Consider the following 22382-nt stretch of genomic DNA (forward strand, 5'->3'; position numbering starts at 1 on the left):
GTGCCGTTCCTCTTCTTCGTGGCAGAACCTACAATGGCTGTCATCTGCCAGGCCCATGCGATGCATGTGTTTTCTGAGCCTGTAGAAGTTGAGGCATAAAAAAATTAATTATTTGGAAAACTAAAATAGAGATCAACTCCTATGAAAAGTTTAACATCATGAGTGACTTTTATTGATAATAATTTAAGTTTAAGCTGTCTTCAGGAAGTACAGCAGATTTTACTTGGTCATTTTGATAAGTACAACACTGTAGAAATAAAGAAACTGAAATCTTAAACAACTAACAAAAATCTCAAATTTTGTACATTTTAGAACTGAAAGTGAATTTGGTACTTTATAAGTACATCGAGGAAAACTGCATCGTCGCAAGAGAGCATTGCGACGATTGCATTGTACAAAAAACTAGAAATTTAAACGAAATAAGAACACCAAAATTAGTTCGAAATAGGTTATAGAATCAGGAGAAATTTGGTAAAACTAAAGAGAACATCGATGCATACTAACGAAAAAAATTAGTCTGATAACTAGAATTTTCTGTGCAATATTGAACTTGGAAGTATCAACTATCAGCTCTAATTTCGATTCGCAAAATTTGCATGGCACTTCTTAGAATGTAAGAAATTTTACCAATTTGAAGTGAACTTTGTAAAAATAATAACAATTACAATCTGATATGTACAATGGTCTGGAAAATTTAGAAAAACGAAATTGACACTGACGCTTACATCTCAAACTTTGTGCACGAAAAATAGAAATTTAAAATTATTAAGTACTACTTAAGTTTTGATTCGCATTATCGCACTTTGTTTTTTTTGTTTTTGTTTGAATTCAAAGTGAAAAATTTAATCTGAATCTTAGCTAATTAGGTTCTAATCATACAAAGCAAAATGTTTTTCTATTAGGAAGTAAATTAATGCCAGTTTTCAATGCTGCAAACATTCTTCTGTTGTTCACATGGGATTCATTTAAATTGCAAATATATTTAAACAATACTCTTATGAAAAACAAAATAAAATTATGATTAATTAGTATTGAGATAAAGGCAAACTGATAGTGGGGGGTTCGCCATTTAACTTCCTGTCTGAAGAACTGGAGCGCACTTCCAGTCGGACTTCATTCCTGGTTTGCCTTTAGCAAATCTTCAGACTTTACTTTACTTTTGGCCACAGGTTTGTGCAATCATCCCGCAGCAAGTATATCTTGGCGCCTGAGGTAAGAACGGCATGATTATTTTGGTCTTTAAACATTAACTAAATACTTTGAACTTCTTGCTCTAAATAATTGATGCCCTTGTATCAATAACCTCATCATCGTCATCTCATCAATTGAAATAGTTTTCCAGATAAATGTGTGATAACTTTACGACAATCTAAGTACTTCCTATTTAGAGGATAAACAATAGATTTCCGTCCTGTTTATTGTCCTCTTCAGGGACAATACAAAATTGTGTAAATAATTACATTGTCATAATATTACAATAAACATGAGAATAAATATTAAAATCAAATAACCTTTAACATAATAAGATAAGTATTTTGAAGAAGCGCTGCAGGTATCTGGTACCTGGAAGTAATAGTAATAGATAAGCAATACACTCCCAGAAAAGTGTAGGTTAACTAACAGTGTTAGTATTAAGGATAGAAGAAAGTTCTTGGAGGGGAAGAGAGAGAGAGAGAAGTGTTGGAGGGTGGCCGAACGGAGTATCTTTGCTGGCCATCCGGCGGAAATAAGCTGCTACTGTGCATAGCAGCTCTCATTGCTTCTCTCCAACGCAGAATTGAAAAGGCAATCGTGCGGATTTCTGGTTTTGGGATTCCTTTCGAGATACCCGATTCGATGTCCTTGGGTGAGTTTGATTGAGGGCCCTTCGGAGTTGAAAAGTAATTAAGAAGGGCGTTCACAGTTTGTTGCCCTGTCTTTCCTCCCACCTACGCAATATTACGAAAAATCAAATTTGAAGCGGATTACCTAAAGTTAAAGAAAATCGGCTGACAATATGTTACAATTACAGAGAACATTCTTCAGTCATTTGATATTTCCTCAAAATCTTCCTCTTCGATTTTACTTTAACTTTGAATAATGATTACAAATATATAAATCTACCATTTTCATCTTTAATATTTTTCCATAAAAATTCAGTCAAGGTTATTCCTGGAAAAACGGGTGGGTAGATTTTCTCTGGAATATCATTTTGGTGTAATGGACGGTCCTATTTCTGGACTAAATTAACATTTAAACTGGGCTAAATGTTATTAAAATTCTGAAGGCAAATTCTTCAAGCGGAAGTATCACTTCCGCCCAATGATTTTTCAGTTTTAGAGATTTTTTTAAAACCGGTTGCAATGATTTCCTGTAAGTTTCATGTATTCATTAGACAGGCATTAGTAGATTTATCGTTTCTAGAGAAATGTGTTCTAGGTCAATTCTGGGTAGAGTTTTCTGTTAGGTTACATTTCCGTTAAATGTAGGATTTCACGAAATGTGGCAAATATTTGGACTGCAGAAAATTCTAGTTGGAATAGTGGCACTTGACTTGATACTTTGCGCAGATGTGGTGGAAATACATTTTACCCTTCGTCAAGATGATTCTCTTCATAATCACCTACCCGTACTCCATCATCCACTCGTTCTTCATCAATTCCACCTGTGTGCCGGCCATCACCAATCCTCTGCTGCTGAAGAGTGCAAAGCAGTTGGCAGACATGATAAGAAATCAAAAGGTAAATACCCTAGGACACCAGACTCATGTTTCTAATTGCATTTTGTTTTCTGAATAGTTTAATACATTGAGATATTTTCACTTTTATTCGCCAATTTACTTGTTACCATCCAGAAAGGTTTGGAAAAATTGATTGTTTTTACGATTTTCTTTTACCAAATTAATTTTTTTTTTTTGGCGCATTGACTGCCTTGGTCATTAGCGCCATTAAAATTTGTTATTTGCCATCTGTAAATCAATGTGTAGATATTGGGGTGGTTTGCAATCTTTAAGAAGAGTTGAGGAAATAAGTGTCAATATTTTTGTGTTAGGATACCCCAGAAATACCAAGAGCCCTGAAAATCTGCTGGTCCATTTCCCAATTTGGTGTTGAGTTCAGAACTTTTTACATACTGTTTGGTTCAAATGAAGCATGGCTCTAACTTTCTTTACTAACTCATTTCAGGTAACATGTACAGAAGTCGTTCTAGCTTTCATCACCAGAATGCAGACAGTGAATCCGATAATTAATGGGTAAGAACTTGTGTAAACTCTGCTGGCAAGAAGTAGCTCGAACAATCTTTAATAATCTAAAAGATAATCTCTTGTGACGCAGAATAGTTCAAGATCGTTTCGAGGATGCGCTCAATCAGGCCAAATTGGTTGACGAGATGATCCAAGCTAATCCGGACCCAAATTACTGGGAGACCACCAAACCACTGCTGGGCGTTCCCCTCACCGTCAAGGAGTGTATCGCAGTCTCAGGTAATTCTGCTAAAACCGAATAACTAATAATTCGAAAACATGTCTAACATGCTGAAAACAAAACTCCCAAATAAATATTTTTAAAATAGATTGTTATTGAATAATTACTGCCGAAATTGCGCATCAACAATACGCCTATACAATAATTACCATCGCTCGAAAATCCGCGTAAACAATTTAGACAAAGTAAAAGAGAAGGTCATGGGAACTGAGCTTAGCAATGAGTTCATTAATTAAAAAAATAGGATCGAATTACGTAATACTAGTAGTTAGAAATCCTCGCTTGGATCACATCTCAAACATCTGGGAGTTCTTCAACAATTCGATTCGAAACTTCTATCGCGATTCTTAAAATTTTTACAAACAAGATCTTTCTTGCACAGAGTTTACTGCAGATTCAGTTGTCTTTCAACCAAGCTTCTTCACTACATCCCACTTTCTATTGCTACAATTCTCTTAATGCTTTTAACTTGTCAATTTTCCTATACTCTGGATTTTTTTTACACTCTTTTATATTTAAATTTTGTAAATCGAATAGAATATTCTGCTCTATTTACAAATCAGACAAATGGAAACATTCACGTGAATACCGATATTAAAGTAACATTTCTTAGTATAACAATTTGTGGTCTCATTAGTCAATTAAGAAAATTTTGAAGGCATTGAAGGCCTCCAAACTCTATTTCCTTTGATTGTGAACTTCATTTAATTTATTTGCTACTATCGATACTAGTAGGGCTTCGATCCGCTAAAGATTATGGGAACCTAATTTTTATTCATGAGATCTCACACCAAATAATTAGTTTATCCTTGAAAAAAACAATCATACTTCTCTTAAGCAAAATAATGATTTGTATATGACTATTAGATTAAGTATCATTATTATCTTGTAAGTTGGTTAATGAAAATGAGAGAAATGGAGCTTTCGCTTGGTGAAATGAATGATGTACTCAGGGTGATTAAGAGCAAAGTACCAGAAGAGTTGTGATCTGTTAGCAATAAAGTAGGTTTCTCCCTCTCTTTAATTAGATTAGAGGAGAAACTGTGTTCATGCCAAATTTTCAAACTTCCGTATTAACTGGAAATATCTGTTGAGTTCCGGCTGCTCACGCAAATAGCGCATAATGTGACGGTGTGCGCGTGTGTAAACGCTCTTCCTGAAACATAAAAAATCAGAGAAAGCACAAACTTTATAGTTAGGGTGGGGATACTTCTGTGTGACCGGAAGGAAGTGGTGACCAACTGGAAGTGTCACTTCGAAAAGTGATTCTTCATGAAGTATCGTAAATACTTTAAGCGATCAATATGCTCAAGTTTTTAAGAGCAGGAAAGCGAGATGGACTTCCTTTTGAAGTGTCATTTCAATGTAAAGTGGGCTTCTGTCAGAGGAAGTCGTTAGAGTGTTCATACCGGAATTAGTTTGTTAAAGTTGTTGTTTGTTGTCTGTCCGTTTGTTAGTTTGTACAAAGAGATTACGTTGTAACGAAAAGAGGAAGAGACAAATTTAACTTTCGAGACTGAATTAAGGCTTTTTCTTCCGAAAGGAAAATATAATTATTTGCAGCTAGCAGCTCGTTAATCAACCTCTATATGTTTCACAGGAATGAGCCACAATGTAGGCAGAACCATACCTGAACAGAGAATCGCTAAGAAAGATGCAGAAGCTGTGGCTAACTTCAGGTCAGCGGGAGCTATACCGATCGCAGTCACAAATACTCCGGAACTATGCTGCTTCTGGGAAAGTTACAATCGCAGAACGGGACTAACTAAGAATCCCTACGATACTAGGAGAGTCGCTGGAGGATCGTCGGGTGGAGAGGTCACAAGAGACTAATTTATGTTTGGGCTAGATTTTATTTTGCCATATCTTCACAGATTGTAGTGGAAATGACGATCAACTGAAGCGTTTGGTGTTGCAGGGCGCATTGCTTGCTGCTGGTGGGTCTGCCTTCGGTCTGGGATCCGATGGATTGGGATCTAGCCGTCTTCCGGCCCATTTCTGCGGCATATTCGCGCACAAACCTTCCCCAAGTGAGTTACTTAGACCTAGAGTACAGTTTTACTCATTCATAAAATAGTTTTAGGAGGTTTGTTCATCTTGAGTTTGGTACATTTTGAACTAAGCATAATTTTACGCCATTTCAGTTTTGCTAACTACATATCTACCGAGACACGAGTATATATTCAAATCAAGAAGCAGAATGAAAAATGTATCCTATGGCGGTCATTTCTTACATTTACATTTCTTTCTAATGGTGCAAAAAATTGAGCTCGTTTGGTTGAAAACCTTTCCAGAAAATACAACCAAGTTTCTATTGTTGTGTGATGCTAATGAAGTTACTTGGAGTTGATACCCTCCTAGATGTGTCTGATGTCCCTTTATATCAGATCTGGCTTTCCCTTCTTCTAAAAAAGCTTTGCCCTTCTGCAATCGCTCTTCTTCCTCAACTTCTTCTCTTGAGAACCAGAGCAGCTTTTCCATTCCCATATCTTTATGATCGCTTATTTTCATCTGCCGAGAATTGTCAGTATTTTGGAAAGTAGATTAAAATTTTAATCACAAGTCGAAAGCTTTTCTAGAAGAAAAAGGGAGAGTGTATAAGCACATTGTAAAGTAATTGCCTATTTTTCAGCGGAATTTTACTTCCATCTACCAATTATATGTCGTGGACGAGGCCGGGAGCACATACATTATTATCAACAATTTTTTTTCTAACAAATATACTCATACTCACTTTATTATTGTTATTATAATGAACAGAAAATCTAGGGTCCACTTGATGCCATCTACTTACTAAATGATGTTAAAATACCAGGGTGACCAGGGTTAACTTAAAAATTCTCTTAGCAATCTTTAGCACCTAATCTTAGCAACATTTTGCAGATATAATCAGCGGAGATGGACACATTCCTACCAACTTCCAAAAAGAGTGGGATGACTACCTGACCAACGCGCCGCTTTCCAGACATGCGGAAGACCTGCCCCTCATGCTCTCGGTTGCTGCACCGCAAACTTCTAAACTTCTCAATCTGGAACAACCAGTAATAACTATATTCGATATTTCAAATTATTAATAATTGGGTTAATTTATTTATTGAGAAACATAAATATAATAAACGTGAAAAGAGATACTTTTGAGAATTTTAGTGTTGAGGCTTAGTGGTTTGTAGCTTCTTCGCCTTTTAGTGCATCCTAAGTGACAGGACAAAGGTAACGATTGGGGGTTGGACGCATATTGGAGGTTTAGGTTTTGGTTACTTTTATTCCCTTGGAATAGCCTCTTATGAAAACTCTTGCCGCAAGAAAGCTTCCACGCTCTGGAAGTGCTTTCTATCTAAAGAGATCTCTTTAGAAAATTACCTTCTTTAATTAGAAAGTTATTGCGAAATTTGCTACACACTTCTCCATAAAAAGATTTTTTTTCTTTCCAAATTGAGCAGTCGATTTTTTCAGATTCCTAAAGTTTGCCATAATTTTTTAATCTAAATGTTTACTCGCATGTTATTGAGCCCGTCTTTTTCAGCGCTCTGCCGGCATCCAAACTGAGTTCTCTAGTTAAATTTTCAGTACGGACAGTGATTTGTAAGAGGCTTCTAAAAAGAGAAAATCTAAGTGCTGGATTCGAACCTTCCTTAGTAATCTCTTAATATTTCATATTTCCCTAAATTGAGCGAAAACTTGATTCGAACTTTCGGCTGAAACACCAGATTTCGAGCACCAGCGGTCACTGTTTTGACTAAACTTCTTTAGGTGGCCTAAGAATATCTAAACAACCAGCATTCTTGTATATTCTTGCTGTGAGGGTTGCACGCTCCATACCTGACCTTAAAGCGTTGGCAGATCCTCGTGGATGCAGTGACGCCTCTGTCAGATTTATTTGCAGAAAGTTAAAGAGACTTCTTCTTTCAGGTAGATTTCTCCAAATTGAAGGTTTACTACTACATCGACGATCGACATCACTTTCCCAACTTATTACATCCGGACATAAGGAAAGCAGTAAGAAAATCAGCTTCCCATTTCGAAAAGTTTGGTGTGGAACCGAAAAAGGTCAGAACTTTAAAGAGTTTACAAGCCGTTAAGAACTCGCCAAGTCTTAAAACGAAGGAATTTTTTTTTTAAGTAAATTCTCATTTTGGCAAGAAATCGTGAAGAAAAATACAACTACTTTTCACTTTTCCAAGTAATAAACACGAGCTCAGATGTGAGTTTAAACGAATAAAGTGCATATTAGCAAGCTGAAGGTAGCAAGCAGCACAATTTTGTTACCTTTTTTTTCATTTTAGCAGAAATCTAACAAAATCGAGTTATAATTAAACAGAAATTTATTTTATTGAAGAAACTGATATAGCGATTTCCATTCAAGCTGTAGTCATTTTCAAGAAAATACAAACGGTTTAGACAAAGTTAAATCTGACCAATCCTAAACAATCGAGGCAATGGCAAAGGGCAAACTGACATGATCTATTTACTTCCTTTATCTTAATAACAGTTCTCTTTCATAAAAGATTTTTCATTTTTTGACTTTTTTTTTAAGATGGCTTCTGATAATAATGAATTTGGATTGTTGTAGAAAATGTAAAAGTTAAAACATGAAAATTCAGCGCGTGAAAGGGATCTCTAGAGATTTTTAATTTTCTTTTGCGAATATGAAGCATTGGTAAAAAACAGATTAATGTCATAGAAAAATCATAATAACCCTACGTACCCAGTAAAATGTCTAGTTTGCAGCTCGTGTTTTGAGTAAATGTACGCTTGTTATAGCGATTTCTTGGGATTTGAGCAAAGGACAAATGGATCTGAAGAGCATTATTATTACTATGACATACTTTTTCCTCAAAAACCAGGCGTTCTTAATGTTTCCTAGTCATTCTATTCCTGTAACTTCTTTTCATATACTGTCATTAATAGTTTAAATTAAGCATAGACAGTTGTTGACAGTTTTTCTAAATTGTGCTTGAAAGTTTGTTGCAGATTATTGTCAAACTCACTGTTTACCTTTTCAGGTCTACATAAGACATTTTCAAAGTACTTTAATGACTCTGATCAGCATCATGTTGCGAATGGGCGCTTCTCACAACATATTCCAGAGATCCGACGATGCTGAGGCAAGCACTTCTTTTATTATATATTCATCACTTCCCTAGACCACTGAATACATAATATTGCCTTTATTTACCTTGCAGGACTTCAGCAAATGGGATGTCCTGCGAGAGATGTTACTCAATATATTCGGCCTTGGTAAGTACCATATCTACTCGGTAATGTACGGCACTGGCAAAATTATCAACGACCTTCTGCCCCAGAGCTATGAAGATCACATGAGAAAAGTCAAACAAGAGATCGCTAACTGTCTGGAGGTTGGTGGATTGCTTACTTTTTTGCTACAAGCTTAGAGCAGGAAAAGTTCCTGCCAGGTTTCCGAAATGGATTTTTCAACGGGATACATATCGATATTTAAAATATTAGGGAAGGTACGCTAATTTTTTTTCTAATTAGCATTCCACTATAGTACGAGTATATAATATTCCTTGTGAAGGCCCTTGTATTCGAAAAAGTATGTGATCTGTCTAGCTGAAGAACGTAAATATGCTTTAAAATGAGCTTTTTGGGTTAGGTACCATCAGGGCAGAGTTGGGCAAAAATTTAATCAATTAAAAAACAATTGAATTAAACCGAAATTTAATTTTAATCATGATTAAAATTAAAAAATTTAATCGGCCAAAATTAGTTGATTAAAATTAAATTCACTTTTAATTTAATTGGAATTTAATCAATTAAAATTTTTAATCATAACTAAAAATTAAGATTAAAATTAAAATTAAATAATCATAAATTTAATTGATTGAATTAAATTCCAAATTTAGTTTTAATCACTTTGGATGATTAAATTTTTTACTTTAATCAAAATTTGAGAGATTAAATTTTTAAAACCAAACATTGCCAATGATTAAACCAGAATCGGACCAATGCATCTTTATTCCGCCTAGCTCGTGCCTCTTCTCTATCAATATTATCACTTTTTTTAAACTTGGCACCTTCATTCTACCAGTCTGGTGTCTCACCTGTACTATGTTGGTGTCTCTCAAGACTTACATAGGACCACCTTACACTCACATTTAAATATGTTCACCACTCACTAGACTTAGATAGGACCAACTTACTCTCACATTTCACCATGTTTACCACTCACTAGACTTAGATAGGACCACCTTACACTCACATTTAACATAGCTGGCGACTCACTAGACTTAGACAGGACCACTTTACACTCACATTTACCCATTTGCAGTGGTTCTTAACCTTTACATAGACGCGGAACACTAACATTAAATAATTTCAAATTCGTTATTTAGCAAGAACTTAAAATTAAATTAAAATTAAAAAAAAGGAACAATTTTTTGTTTTCGTATCTTTCCTAAGTTTCTAAATTTCAAAACATTTAAAATTGAAATTTCGCGGAACATTTGGACCATATTCGCGGAACACAGGTTAAAAACCACTGCTTTATATCTTCTAAAATTACAGATCTGTGCACAAAATAACTATAGTTTATAATTGAGAAAAACAAAGTGTATAAGAGAAAAAAATTCCATGTCAATACGTGCTTCACAGTGAGAGATATAGAAAGCCATAATTTTACAGAATTTCATAACCCAAAAAATTTTCAATCCTTTATATCTTTACATTTATAGATCTGTGCACAAAATAACTATAGTTTTTAATTAAGAAAAACAAAGTTTACGAGAGAACATAATTCCATACCAATTCGTGGTTTACAGTGGGAGATATAGAACGGCCATAATTTTACAGAATTTCATGACCCAAAAAATTTTCAACCCTTTATATCTTCTACAGTTATAGACCTGTGCACAAAATAACTATTGTTTTTAATTGAGAAAAACAAAGTGTACAAGAGAACAAAATTCCATACCAATTCGTGGTTCACAGTGGGAGATATAGAACGGTTATAATTTTACAGAATTTCATGACCCAAAAAATTTTCAACCCTTTATATCTTCTACATTTATAGATCTGTGCACAAAATAACTATAGTTTATAATTGAGAAAAACAAAGTGTACAAGAGAACAAAATTCCATATCAATACGTGGTTCACAGTGGGAGATATAAAACGGCAATAAATTTACAGAATTTCATGACCCAAAAAATTTTCAACCCTTTATATTTTCTACCATTTTAGATCTGTGTACAAAATGACTATAGTTTATAATTGAGAAAAACAAAGGGCACAAGAAAACCAAATTCTATATCAATACGTGGTTCACAGTGGGAGATATAGAACGGCCATAATTTTATAGAATTTCATGATCCAAAAAATTTTCAACCCTTTATATTTTCTACTTATTTAGATATGTCCACAAAATAACTATAGTTTAAAATTGAGAAAAACAAAGTGTATAAGAGAAGAAAATTCCATACCAATACGTGCTTCACAGTGGGAGATATAGAAAGCCATAATTTTACAGAATTTCATGACCGAAAAAATTTTCAACACTTTATATCTTCTACCATTTTATATCTGTGTACAAAATAACTATAGTTTATAACTGAGAAAAACAAAGTGTACAAGAGAACAAAATTCCATACCAATACGAGGTTCACAGAGGGAGATATAGATCGGCCGTATTTTTACAGAATTTCATGACCCAAAAAATTTTGAACCCTTTGTATCATCTACCTATTTAGATCTGTGTACAAAATAACTATAGTTTATAATTGAGAAAAACAAAGTGTACAAGAGAACAAAATTTCATACGAATACATGGTTCACAGTGGGAGATATAGAACGGCCATAATTTTACAGAATTTCATGACCCAAAAAATTTTCAACCCTTTATATCTTCTACATTTATAGATCTGTGCCCAAAATAACTTTAGTTTATAATTGAGAAAAACAAAGTGTACAAGAGAACAAAATTCCATATCAATATGTGGTTGACAGTGGGAGATATAGAACGGCAATAATTTTAAAGAATTTCATGACCCAAACAATTTTCAACCCTTTATATTTTCTACCTTTATAGATCTGTGTACAAAATGACTATAGTTTATAATTGAGAAAAACAAAGGGCACAAGAAAACCAAATTCTATATCAATACGTGGTTCACAGTGGGAGATATAGAACGGCCATAATTTTATAGAATTTCATGACCCAAAAAATTTTCAACCCTTTATATTTTCTACTTTTTTAGATATGTCCACAAAATAACTATAGTTTATAATTGAGAAAAACAAAATGTACAAGAGAACAAAATTTCATACGAATACGTGGTTCACAGTGGGAGATATAGAACGGCCATAATTTTACAGAATTTCATGACCCAAAAAATTTTCAACCCTTTATATTTTCTACTTTTTTAGATGTCCACAAAATAACTATAGTTTATAATTGAGAAAAACAAAGTGTACAAGAGAAAAAAATTCCATACCAATACGTGGTTCACAGAGGGAGATATTTATAGATCGGCCGTATTTTTACAGAATTTCATGACCCAAAAAATTTTCAACCCTTTATATTTTCTACTTTTTTAGATATGTCCACAAAATAACTATAGTTTATAATTGAGAAAAACAAAGTGTATAAGAGAAGAAAATTCCATACCAATACGTGCTTCACAGTGGGAGATATAGAAAGCCATAATTTTACAGAATTTCATGACCCAAAAAATTTTCAACACTTTATATCTTCTACCTTTTTATATCTGTGTACAAAATAACTATAGTTTATAACTGAGAAAAACAAAGTGTACAAGAGAACAAAATTCCATACCAATACGAGGTTCACAGAGGGAGATATAGATCGGCTGTATTTTTACAGAATTTCATGACCCAAAAAATTTTGAACCCTTTATATCATCTACCTATTTAGATCTGTGCACAAAATAACTATAGTTTATAATTGAGAAAAACAAAGTGTACAAGAGAACAAAATTTCATACGAATACATGGTTCACAGTGGGAGATATAGAACGGCCATAATTTTACAGAATTTCATGACCCAAAAAATTTTCAACCCTTTATATCTTCTACATTTATAGATCTGTGCCCAAAATAACTATAGTTTATAAGTGAGAAAAACAAAATGTTTAAGAGAACAAAATTCCATATCAATACGTGGTTCACAGTGGGAGATATATAACGGCAATAATTTTACAGAATTTCATGACCCAAAAAATTTTCAACCCTTTATATTTTCTACCTTTTTAGATCTGTGTACAAAATGACTATAGTTTATAATTGAGAAAAACAAAGGGCACAAGAAAACCAAATTCTATATCAATACGTGGTTCACAGTGGGAGATATAGAACGGCCATAATTTTATAGAATTTCATGACCCAAAAAATTTTCAACCCTTTATATTTTCTACTTTTTTAGATATGTCCACAAAATAACTATAGTTTATAATTGAGAAAGACAAAGTGTACAAGAGAACAAAGTTTCTAAATTTCAAAACATTTAAAATTGAAATTTCGCGAAACATTTGGACCATATTCGCGGAACACCGGTTAAAAACCACTGCTTTATATCTTCTAAAATTACAGAAGTGTGCACAAAATAACTATAGTTTATAATTGAGAAAAACAAAGTGTATAAGAGAAGAAAATTCCATACCAATACGTGCTTCACAGTGGGAGATATAGAAAGCCATAATTTTACAGAATTTCATGACCCAAAACAAGTTCAACCCTTTATATCATCTACATTTATAAATCTGTGCACAAAATAACTATAGTTTATAATTGAGGAAAACAAAGTGTGTATGAAAAAGAAAATTCCATACCAATACGTGCTTCACAGTGGGAGATATAGAACGGCAATAATTTTACAGAATTTCATGACCCATAAAATTTTCAACCCTTCATATCATCTACCTATTTAGATCTGTGTACAAAATAACTATAGTTTATAATTGAGAAAAACAAAGTGTACAAGAGAACAAAATTGCATATCAATACGTGGTTCACAGTGGGAGATATAGAAAGCCATAATTTCACAGAATTTCATGACCCAAAAAATTTTCAACCCTTTATATTTTCTACTTTTTTAGATCTGTGTACAAAATAACTATAGTTTATAATTGAGAAAAACAAAGTGTATAAGAGAAGAAAATTCCATACCAATACGTGCTTCACAGTGGGAGATATAGAAAGCTATAATTTTACAGCATTTCATGACCCAAAAAATTTTCAACCCTTTATATCATCTACCTATTTAGATCTGTGTACAAAATAACTATAGTTTATAATTGAGAAAAACAAAGTGTACAAGAGAACAAAATTTCATACGAATACGTGGTTCACAGTGGGAGATATAGAACGGCCATAATTTTACAGAATTTCATGACCCAAAAAATTTTCAACCCTTTATATCTTCTACATTTATAGATCTGTGCACAAAATAACTATAGTTTATAATTGAGAAAAACAAAGTGTACAAGAGAACAAAATTCCATATCAATACGTGGTTCACAGTGGGAGATATAGAACGGCAATAATTTTAAAGAATTTCATGACCCAAAAAATTTTCATCCCTTTATATTTTCTACCTTTTTAGATCTGTGTACAAAATGACTATAGTTTATAATTGAGAAAAACAAAGAGCACAAGAAAACCAAATTCTATATCAATACGTGGTTCACAGTGGGAGATATAGAACGGCCATAATTTTACAGAATTTCATGACCCAAAAAATTTTCATCCCTTTATATCTTCTACAATTATAGATCTGTGCAAAAAATAACTATAGTTTATAATTGAGAATAACAAAGTGTACAAGAGAACAAAATTCTATATCAATACGTGGTTCACAGTGGGAGATATAGAACGGCCATAATTTTACAGAATTTCATGACCCAAAAAATTTTCAACCCTTTATATCTTCTACATTTGTAGATCTGTACACAAAATAACCATAGTTTATAATTGAGAAAAACAAAGTGTATATGAGAAAAATATTTCATACTAATACGTGGTTCGCACTGGGAGGTATAGAACGGCCACAATTTTACAGAATTTCATGACCCAAAAAATTTTCAACCCTTTATATCTTCTACCTTTTTAGATCTGTGTACAAAATAACTATAGTTTATAATTGAGAAATACAAAGTGTACAAGAGAACAAAATTTCATACGAATACGTGGTTCACAGTGGGAGATATAGAACGGCCATAATTTTACAGAATTTCATGACCCAAAAAATTTTCAACCCTTTATATCTTCTACATTTATAGATCTGTGCACAAAATAACTATAGTTTATAATTGAGAAAAACAAAGTGTACAAGAGAACAAAATTCCATATCAATACGTGGTTCACAGTGGGAGATATAGAACGGCCATAATTTTACAGAATTTCATGACCCAAAAAATTTTCAACCCTTTATATTTTCTACTTTTTTAGATATGTCCACAAAATAACTATAGTTTATAATTGAGAAAAACAAATTGTACAAGAGAAAAAAATTCCATGTCAATACGTGGTTCACAGTGGGAGATATAGAACGGCCATAATTTTACAGAATTTCATGACCCAAAAAATTTTCAACCCTTTATATCTTCTACATTTATAGATCTGTGCACAAAATAACTATAGTTTATAATTGAGAAAAACAAAGTGTACAAGAGAACAAAATTCCATTCCAATACGAGGTTCACAGAGGGAGATATAGATCGGCCGTATTTTTACAGAATTTCATGACCCAAAAAATTTTCAACCCTTTATATTTTCTACCTTTTTAGATCTGTGTACAAAATGACTATAGTTTATAATTGAGAAAAACAAAGGGCACAAGAAAACCAAATTCTATATCAATACGTGGTTCACAGTGGGAGATATAGAACGGCCATAATTTTATAGAATTTCATGACCCAAAAAATTTAGAACCCTTTATATTTTCTACTTTTTTAGATATGTCCACAAAATAACTATAGTTTATAATTGAGAAAAACAAAGTGTACAAGAGAACAAAATTTCATACAAATACGTGGTTCACAGTAGGAGATATAGAACGGCCATAATTTTACAGAATTTCATGACCCAAAAAATTTTAAACCGTTTATATCTTCTACATTTATAGATCTGTGCACAAAATAACTATAGTTTATAATTGAGAATAACAAAGTGTACAAGAGAACAAAATTCTATATCAATACGTGGTTCACAGTGGGAGATATAAAACGGCCATAATTTTACAGATTTTCATGACCCAAAAAATTTTCAACCCTTTATATCTTCTACATTTGTAGATCTGTACACAAAATAACCATAGTTTATAATTGAGAAAAACAAAGTGTATATGAGAAAAATATTTCATACTAATACGTGGTTCGCACTGGGAGGTATAGAACGGCCACAATTTTACAGAATTTCATGACCCAAAAAATTTTCAACCCTTTATATCTTCTACCTTTTTAGATCTGTGTACAAAATAACTATAGTTTTTAATTGAGAAATACAAAATGTACAAGAGAACAAAATTTCATACGAATACGTGGTTCACAGTGGGAGATATAGAACGGCCATAATTTTACAGAATTTCATGACCCAAAAAATTTTAAACCCTTTATATCTTCTACATTTATAGATCTGTGCACAAAATAACTATAGTTTATAATTGAGAAAAACAAAGTGTACAAGAGAACAAAATTCCATATCAATACGTGGTTCACATTGGGAGATATAGAACGGCCATAATTTTACAGAATTTCATGACCCAAAAAATTTTCAACCCTTTATATCTTCTACATTTATAGATCTGTGCACAAAATAACTATAGTTTATAATTGAGAAAAACAAAGTGTACAAGAGAACAAAATTCCATTCCAATACGAGGTTCACAGAGGGAGATATAGATCGGCCGTATTTTTACAGAATTTCATGACCCAAAAAATTTTCAACCCTTTATATCTTCTACCTATTTAGATCTGTGTACAAAATAACTATAGTTTATAATTGAGAAAAACAAAGTGTACAAGAGAACAAAATGTCATACGAATACGTGGTTCACAGTGGGAGATATAGAACGGCCATAATTTTACAGAATTTCATGACCCAAAAAATTTTCAACCCTTTATATCTTCTACATTTATAGATATGTCCACAAAATAACTATAGTTTATAATTGAGAAAAACAAAGTGTACAAGAGAACAAAATTCTATATCAATACGTGGTTCACAGTGGGAGATATAGAACGGCCATAATTTTACAGAATTTCATGACCCAAAAAATTTTCAACCCTTTATATCTTCTACATTTATAGATCTGTGCACAAAATAACTATAGTTTATAATTGAGAATAACAAAGTGTACAAGAGAACAAAATTCTATATCAATACGTGGTTCACAGTGGGAGATATAGAACGGCCATAATTTTACAGAATTTCATGACCCAAAAAATTTTCAACCCTTTATATCTTCTACATTTGTAGATCTGTACACAAAATAACCATAGTTTATAATTGAGAAAAACAAATTGTACAAGAGAAAAAAATTCCATGTCAATACGTGCTTCACAGTGGGAGGTATAGAAGGTCATAATTTTGCAGAATTTCGTGACCCAAAAAAGTTTCAACCCTTTATATCTTCTACCTTTTTAGATCTGTGTACAAAATAACTAGTTTATAATTGAGAAAAACAATGTGTACAAGAGAACAAAATTCTATATCAATACGTGGTTCACAGTGGGAGATATAGATCGGCCGTATTTTTACAGAATTTCATGACCCAAAAAATTTTCAACCCTTTATATCACCTACCTATTTTGATCTGTGTACAAAATAACTATAGTTTATAATTGAGAAAAACAAAGTGTACAAGAAAACAAAATTTCATACGAATACGTGGTTCACAGTGGGAGATATAGAACGGCCATAATTTTACAGAATTTCATGACCCAAAAAATTTTCAACCCTTTATATCTTCTACATTTATAGATCTGTGCACAAAATAACTATAGTTTATAATTGAGAAAAACAAAGTGTACAAGAGAACAAAATTCCATTCCAATACGAGGTTCACAGAGGGAGATATAGATCGGCCGTATTTTTACAGAATTTCATGACCCAAAAAATTTTCAACCCTTTATATTTTCTACCTTTTTAGATCTGTGTACAAAATGACTATAGTTTATAATTGAGAAAAACAAAGGGCACAAGAAAACCAAATTCTATATCAATACGTGGTTCACAGTGGGAGATATAGAACGGCCATAATTTTATAGAATTTCATGACCCAAAAAATTTAGAACCCTTTATATTTTCTACTTTTTTAGATATGTCCACAAAATAACTATAGTTTATAATTGAGAAAAACAAAGTGTACAAGAGAACAAAATTTCATACAAATACGTGGTTCACAGTAGGAGATATAGAACGGCCATAATTTTACAGAATTTCATGACCCAAAAAATTTTAAACCGTTTATATCTTCTACATTTATAGATCTGTGCACAAAATAACTATAGTTTATAATTGAGAATAACAAAGTGTACAAGAGAACAAAATTCTATATCAATACGTGGTTCACAGTGGGAGATATAAAACGGCCATAATTTTACAGATTTTCATGACCCAAAAAATTTTCAACCCTTTATATCTTCTACATTTGTAGATCTGTACACAAAATAACCATAGTTTATAATTGAGAAAAACAAAGTGTATATGAGAAAAATATTTCATACTAATACGTGGTTCGCACTGGGAGGTATAGAACGGCCACAATTTTACAGAATTTCATGACCCAAAAAATTTTCAACCCTTTATATCTTCTACCTTTTTAGATCTGTGTACAAAATAACTATAGTTTATAATTGAGAAAAACAAAGTGTACAAGAGAACAAAATGTCATACGAATACGTGGTTCACAGTGGGAGATATAGAACGGCCATAATTTTACAGAATTTCATGACCCAAAAAATTTTCAACCCTTTATATCTTCTACATTTATAGATCTGTGCACAAAATAACTATAGTTTATAATTGAGAAAAACAAAGTGTACAAGAGAACAAAATTCCATATCAATACGTGGTTCACAGTGGGAGATATAGAACGGCAATAATTTTTGAAGAATTTCATGACCCAATAAATTTTCAACCCTTTATATTTTCTACCTTTTTAGATCTGTGTACAAAATGACTATAGTTTATAATTGAGAAAAACAAAGGGCACAAGAAAACCAAATTCTATATCAATACGTGGTTCACAGTGGGAGATATAGAACGGCCATAATTTTATAGAATTTCATGACCCAAAAAATTTTGAACCCTTTATATTTTCTACTTTTTTAGATATGTCCACAAAATAACTATAGTTTATAATTGAGAAAAACAAAGTGTACAAGAGAACAAAATTTCATACAAATACGTGGTTCACAGTAGGAGATATAGAACGGCCATAATTTTACAGAATTTCATGACCCAAAAAATTTTCAACCCTTTATATCTTCTACATTTATAGATCTGTGCACAAAATAACTATAGTTTATAATTGAGAATAACAAAGTGTACAAGAGAACAAAATTCTATATCAATACGTGGTTCACAGTGGGAGATATAGAACGGCCATAATTTTACAGAATTTCATGACCCAAAAAATTTTCAACCCTTTATATCTTCTACATTTGTAGATCTGTACACAAAATAACCATAGTTTATAATTGAGAAAAACAAAGTGTATATGGGAAAAATATTTCATACTAATACGTGGTTCGCACTGGGAGGTATAGAACGGCCACAATTTTACAGAATTTCATGACCCAAAAAATTTTCAACCCTTTATATCTTCTACCTTTTTAGATCTGTGTACAAAATAACTATAGTTTATAATTGAGAAAAACAAAGTGTAGAAGAGAACAAAATTCCATATCAATACGTGGTTCACAGTGGGAGATATAGAACGGCCATAATTTTACAGAATTTCATGACCCAAAAAATTTTCAACCCTTTATATTTTCTACTTTTTTAGATATGTCCACAAAATAACTATAGTTTATAATTGAGAAAAACAAATTGTACAAGAGAAAAAAATTCCATGTCAATACGTGCTTCACAGTGGGAGGTATAGAAGGTCATAATTTTGCAGAATTTCATGACCCAAAAAAGTTTCAACCCTTTATATCTTCTACCTTTTTAGATCTGTGTACAAAATAACTATAGTTTATAATTGAGAAAAACAATGTGTACAAGAGAACAAAATTCTATATCAATACGTGGTTCACAGTGGGAGATATAGAACGGCCATAATTTTACAGATTTTCATGATCCAAAAAATTTTCAACCCTTTATATCAGTTGTTCTTAACCTTTTCATAGACGCGGAATATGTATATATTTTTCTCGCGGAACACTAACATTAAATAATTTGAAATTCGGTATTTAGCAAGAACTTAAAATTAAATTCAATTAAAAAAAAAGGTACAATTTTTTGTTTTCGTATCTTTCCTAAGTTTCTAAATTTCAATACATTTAAAATTGAAATTTCGCGTATCACTTGGACCATATTCGCGGAACACCGGTTTAGAACCACTGGTCTAGATACTCGTGAAGAAGTCCAAGTGTACAAAAATTAACCGAAAAGTATTTATTGAAGACGCTTAGAAAAATGGTCTCGCCAAAACGTGGTTCGAACCATTGATTGAAAAGCCATAAAAGTGGATGATTAAATTAGTTTGATTAACGATTGAAATTGAACTAATTCGGTGATTAAAATTTTAGTTCAATTTAATTCTCAGATTTAATCATAATTTTTTTAGTTTGATTAAATTAGTTTGATTAACGATTAAATCTGAAATTAAATTGATTAAATAATTGTCATATGATTAAAATTACGATTAAATTCGCCGATTAAATTCTGATTAAAATTAAAAATAAATTTACTCAATTAAAAAATTTAATCAATTAAATTTAGAATTTAATTATTTTTTTAATCAGTGCCCAACTCTGCATCAGGGTAAGTTTTGTACAAAATACGGATGCTCCATTTTCTAATCCAATTTTTTTTATTTTTTGCTACTTCCTCTAGAACGGCCTCGACGATTTTTTTAAAACGAATATCATTGGTTGCTTGGTTGGTCAGCAAAGCCACTCAAGCTTATAACAATCCGAATTAAACTTAAGTCACTGCTCTCTTTCGAACTAATATTGCCCTGTAATCCACTTCTTTAAATTGACATGGAATTAAGCCAGCTTAACTTTATTGAAAAGTTCGTCTTAGCACATACTCCTTGACTATTAATCAATTAGTTTCGAAGTATAGAGCACAATCGGAAAGTTCTTCCGAAGATGCGATAATTTTTTAATGAAATATTTTTGCACGGCCTCTTCTGGTTAAACTGCTCCGAATACTGCCTTTGTGGGCAGCGTTGAACTAGTCACGGCCTCAAATACCGAATATTTTGAAAACATTAAATATTGTTATTTCCAATTAAATTATTCCAAGTAGCACGAATCTTCGCTGTAGCCAGCCACTCTCAAATGTATCCCCTACGCCCAGATATTTGTATAATTTACTATTTCAAGTGCTGCCCCTCCGTTAATCCGATATTTTTCTGCGGCTCCTTTTATGAGAAACTTTCCCTTTGGTATTTGGAGATTAATTCTAAAGTTCCAAAGAAATCATATTTAATTAGCCAATTCATTATCTTATGTGAAGCCATGGGCTTCCATGTACATCAACTTATTCACCTTACAATTTCCAATTTTGATTCCTGTTACCAAAGTTTAACAAAAGTGATTAATGAAGAAGATGAATAAAATGGTGAGAATATCCATCAATTCTTCATCAACTAGATTGTACAGTTAATGAGATCGTAGAATATGCGCCTACGACTCTGGAGGGAAGACTAATTTCATCTTTGGACAGGTTTATCCCAAATGTGCTCACTTTTGTTTGTAACTTGTCTACAATTTGATTTGAATGTTCAAAACAAACAGATCGTCATATAACTCAGAATAATTGCTGCTTATGTTTAGTGATGATAAGTTATATCGAAACAGGAGTTGCTGGAGAATGTAGGAGTGTTGATCTTGCCTGCATTCCCGGAAGTCGCGCCACTTCATTTCCAGATGTACTATAAGTGGACTAATGTGGTGTACCTGACTCTATCCAATCTAGTGGGACTTCCGTCCACAGTATGTCCGGTGGGATTGAACGAAGACGGCCTGCCGTTTGGTGTACAGGTATGTAAACAACCAGAAGATACAATACATACTGAGTGGCCAGTTTGATCGCCATTCATCTTTGTGCCCCTTCCTCAGTACTTCTCAGTAGAGGTCAAAATAGATGATGAATATAGATAATGATTATTACATTTATATTGATGAGTTTGGAATTTCTTGAAGAGATTCCCAAGATTTTTTTTCGAAGGGGGTAAAACAGGAATCACCTTTGGGCAGTAGGGACTTAACATCTAACTAGCATACTAGATCTGGCATGTTTCACCTTTGGGCAGCAGGGACTTACTTAACATCCAACTAGCATACCAGATCTGGCATGTTTTTCAACTTAACATTTTCTGTGAAAAAGAAGTTTTGTTTGCTCAACCATCAATTTTGTTGCAGATTATTGCTAGCAGAAATCAAGACCGGCTGACATTGGCCGTAGCCAGGGAATTAGAGAAAGCCTTCGGGGGCTGGATACCACCGCAAATGGAGAATTCGCAAAAAAAACTAAGATAAATGGAACGTACAACAGATGGACAAAAATAGAATTTGAAACATTAATAGTTGGGTAATGAATCAGCCACCTCCGCCAGTGTTGCCACAACACACGCACTTGATTCTTTCCTCCTTCCTCCTCCCCCCCACACACACTTCTAGTTCCTTCCTTTATAACAACTAATTTAACGAGCCAAGTTTAAGAGATGCTCCAAGCTGAAATGATAAATATCAGTATTGATTTTTGA

The 22382-nt window shown here is 32.8% G+C and overlaps 1 protein-coding gene across 2 annotated transcripts; it reads left to right on the forward strand.

Annotated features, from left to right (window-relative positions):
* The first annotated feature begins 1055 nt into the window (after positions 1-1055).
* LOC141448481 (fatty-acid amide hydrolase 2-B-like) lies at positions 1056-22200 on the forward strand. 2 transcript variants are annotated; one of them, XM_074116857.1, is made up of 12 exons: positions 1056-1212; positions 2550-2720; positions 3165-3232; positions 3315-3463; positions 5065-5282; positions 5383-5494; positions 6348-6505; positions 7374-7511; positions 8468-8569; positions 8648-8821; positions 21475-21657; positions 22039-22200. In XM_074116857.1, exons 2-12 carry the CDS (start codon positions 2550-2552, stop codon positions 22153-22155), a joined length of 1590 nt encoding a protein of 529 aa, XP_073972958.1. In that variant the 5' UTR covers positions 1056-1212; the 3' UTR covers positions 22156-22200. The 2 variants fall into 2 exon arrangements, with proteins under 2 accessions (XP_073972958.1, XP_073972959.1); XM_074116858.1 differs by lacking the exon at positions 2550-2720 and having other exon boundaries at positions 1072-1212.
* Positions 22201-22382: the final 182 nt, after the last annotated feature.

This window comes from Rhodnius prolixus, unplaced genomic scaffold, assembly GCF_049639745.1.
Source record: "Rhodnius prolixus isolate KJV_2025 unplaced genomic scaffold, Rpr scaffold_43, whole genome shotgun sequence".
Lineage (NCBI taxonomy): Eukaryota > Metazoa > Arthropoda > Insecta > Hemiptera > Reduviidae > Rhodnius > Rhodnius prolixus.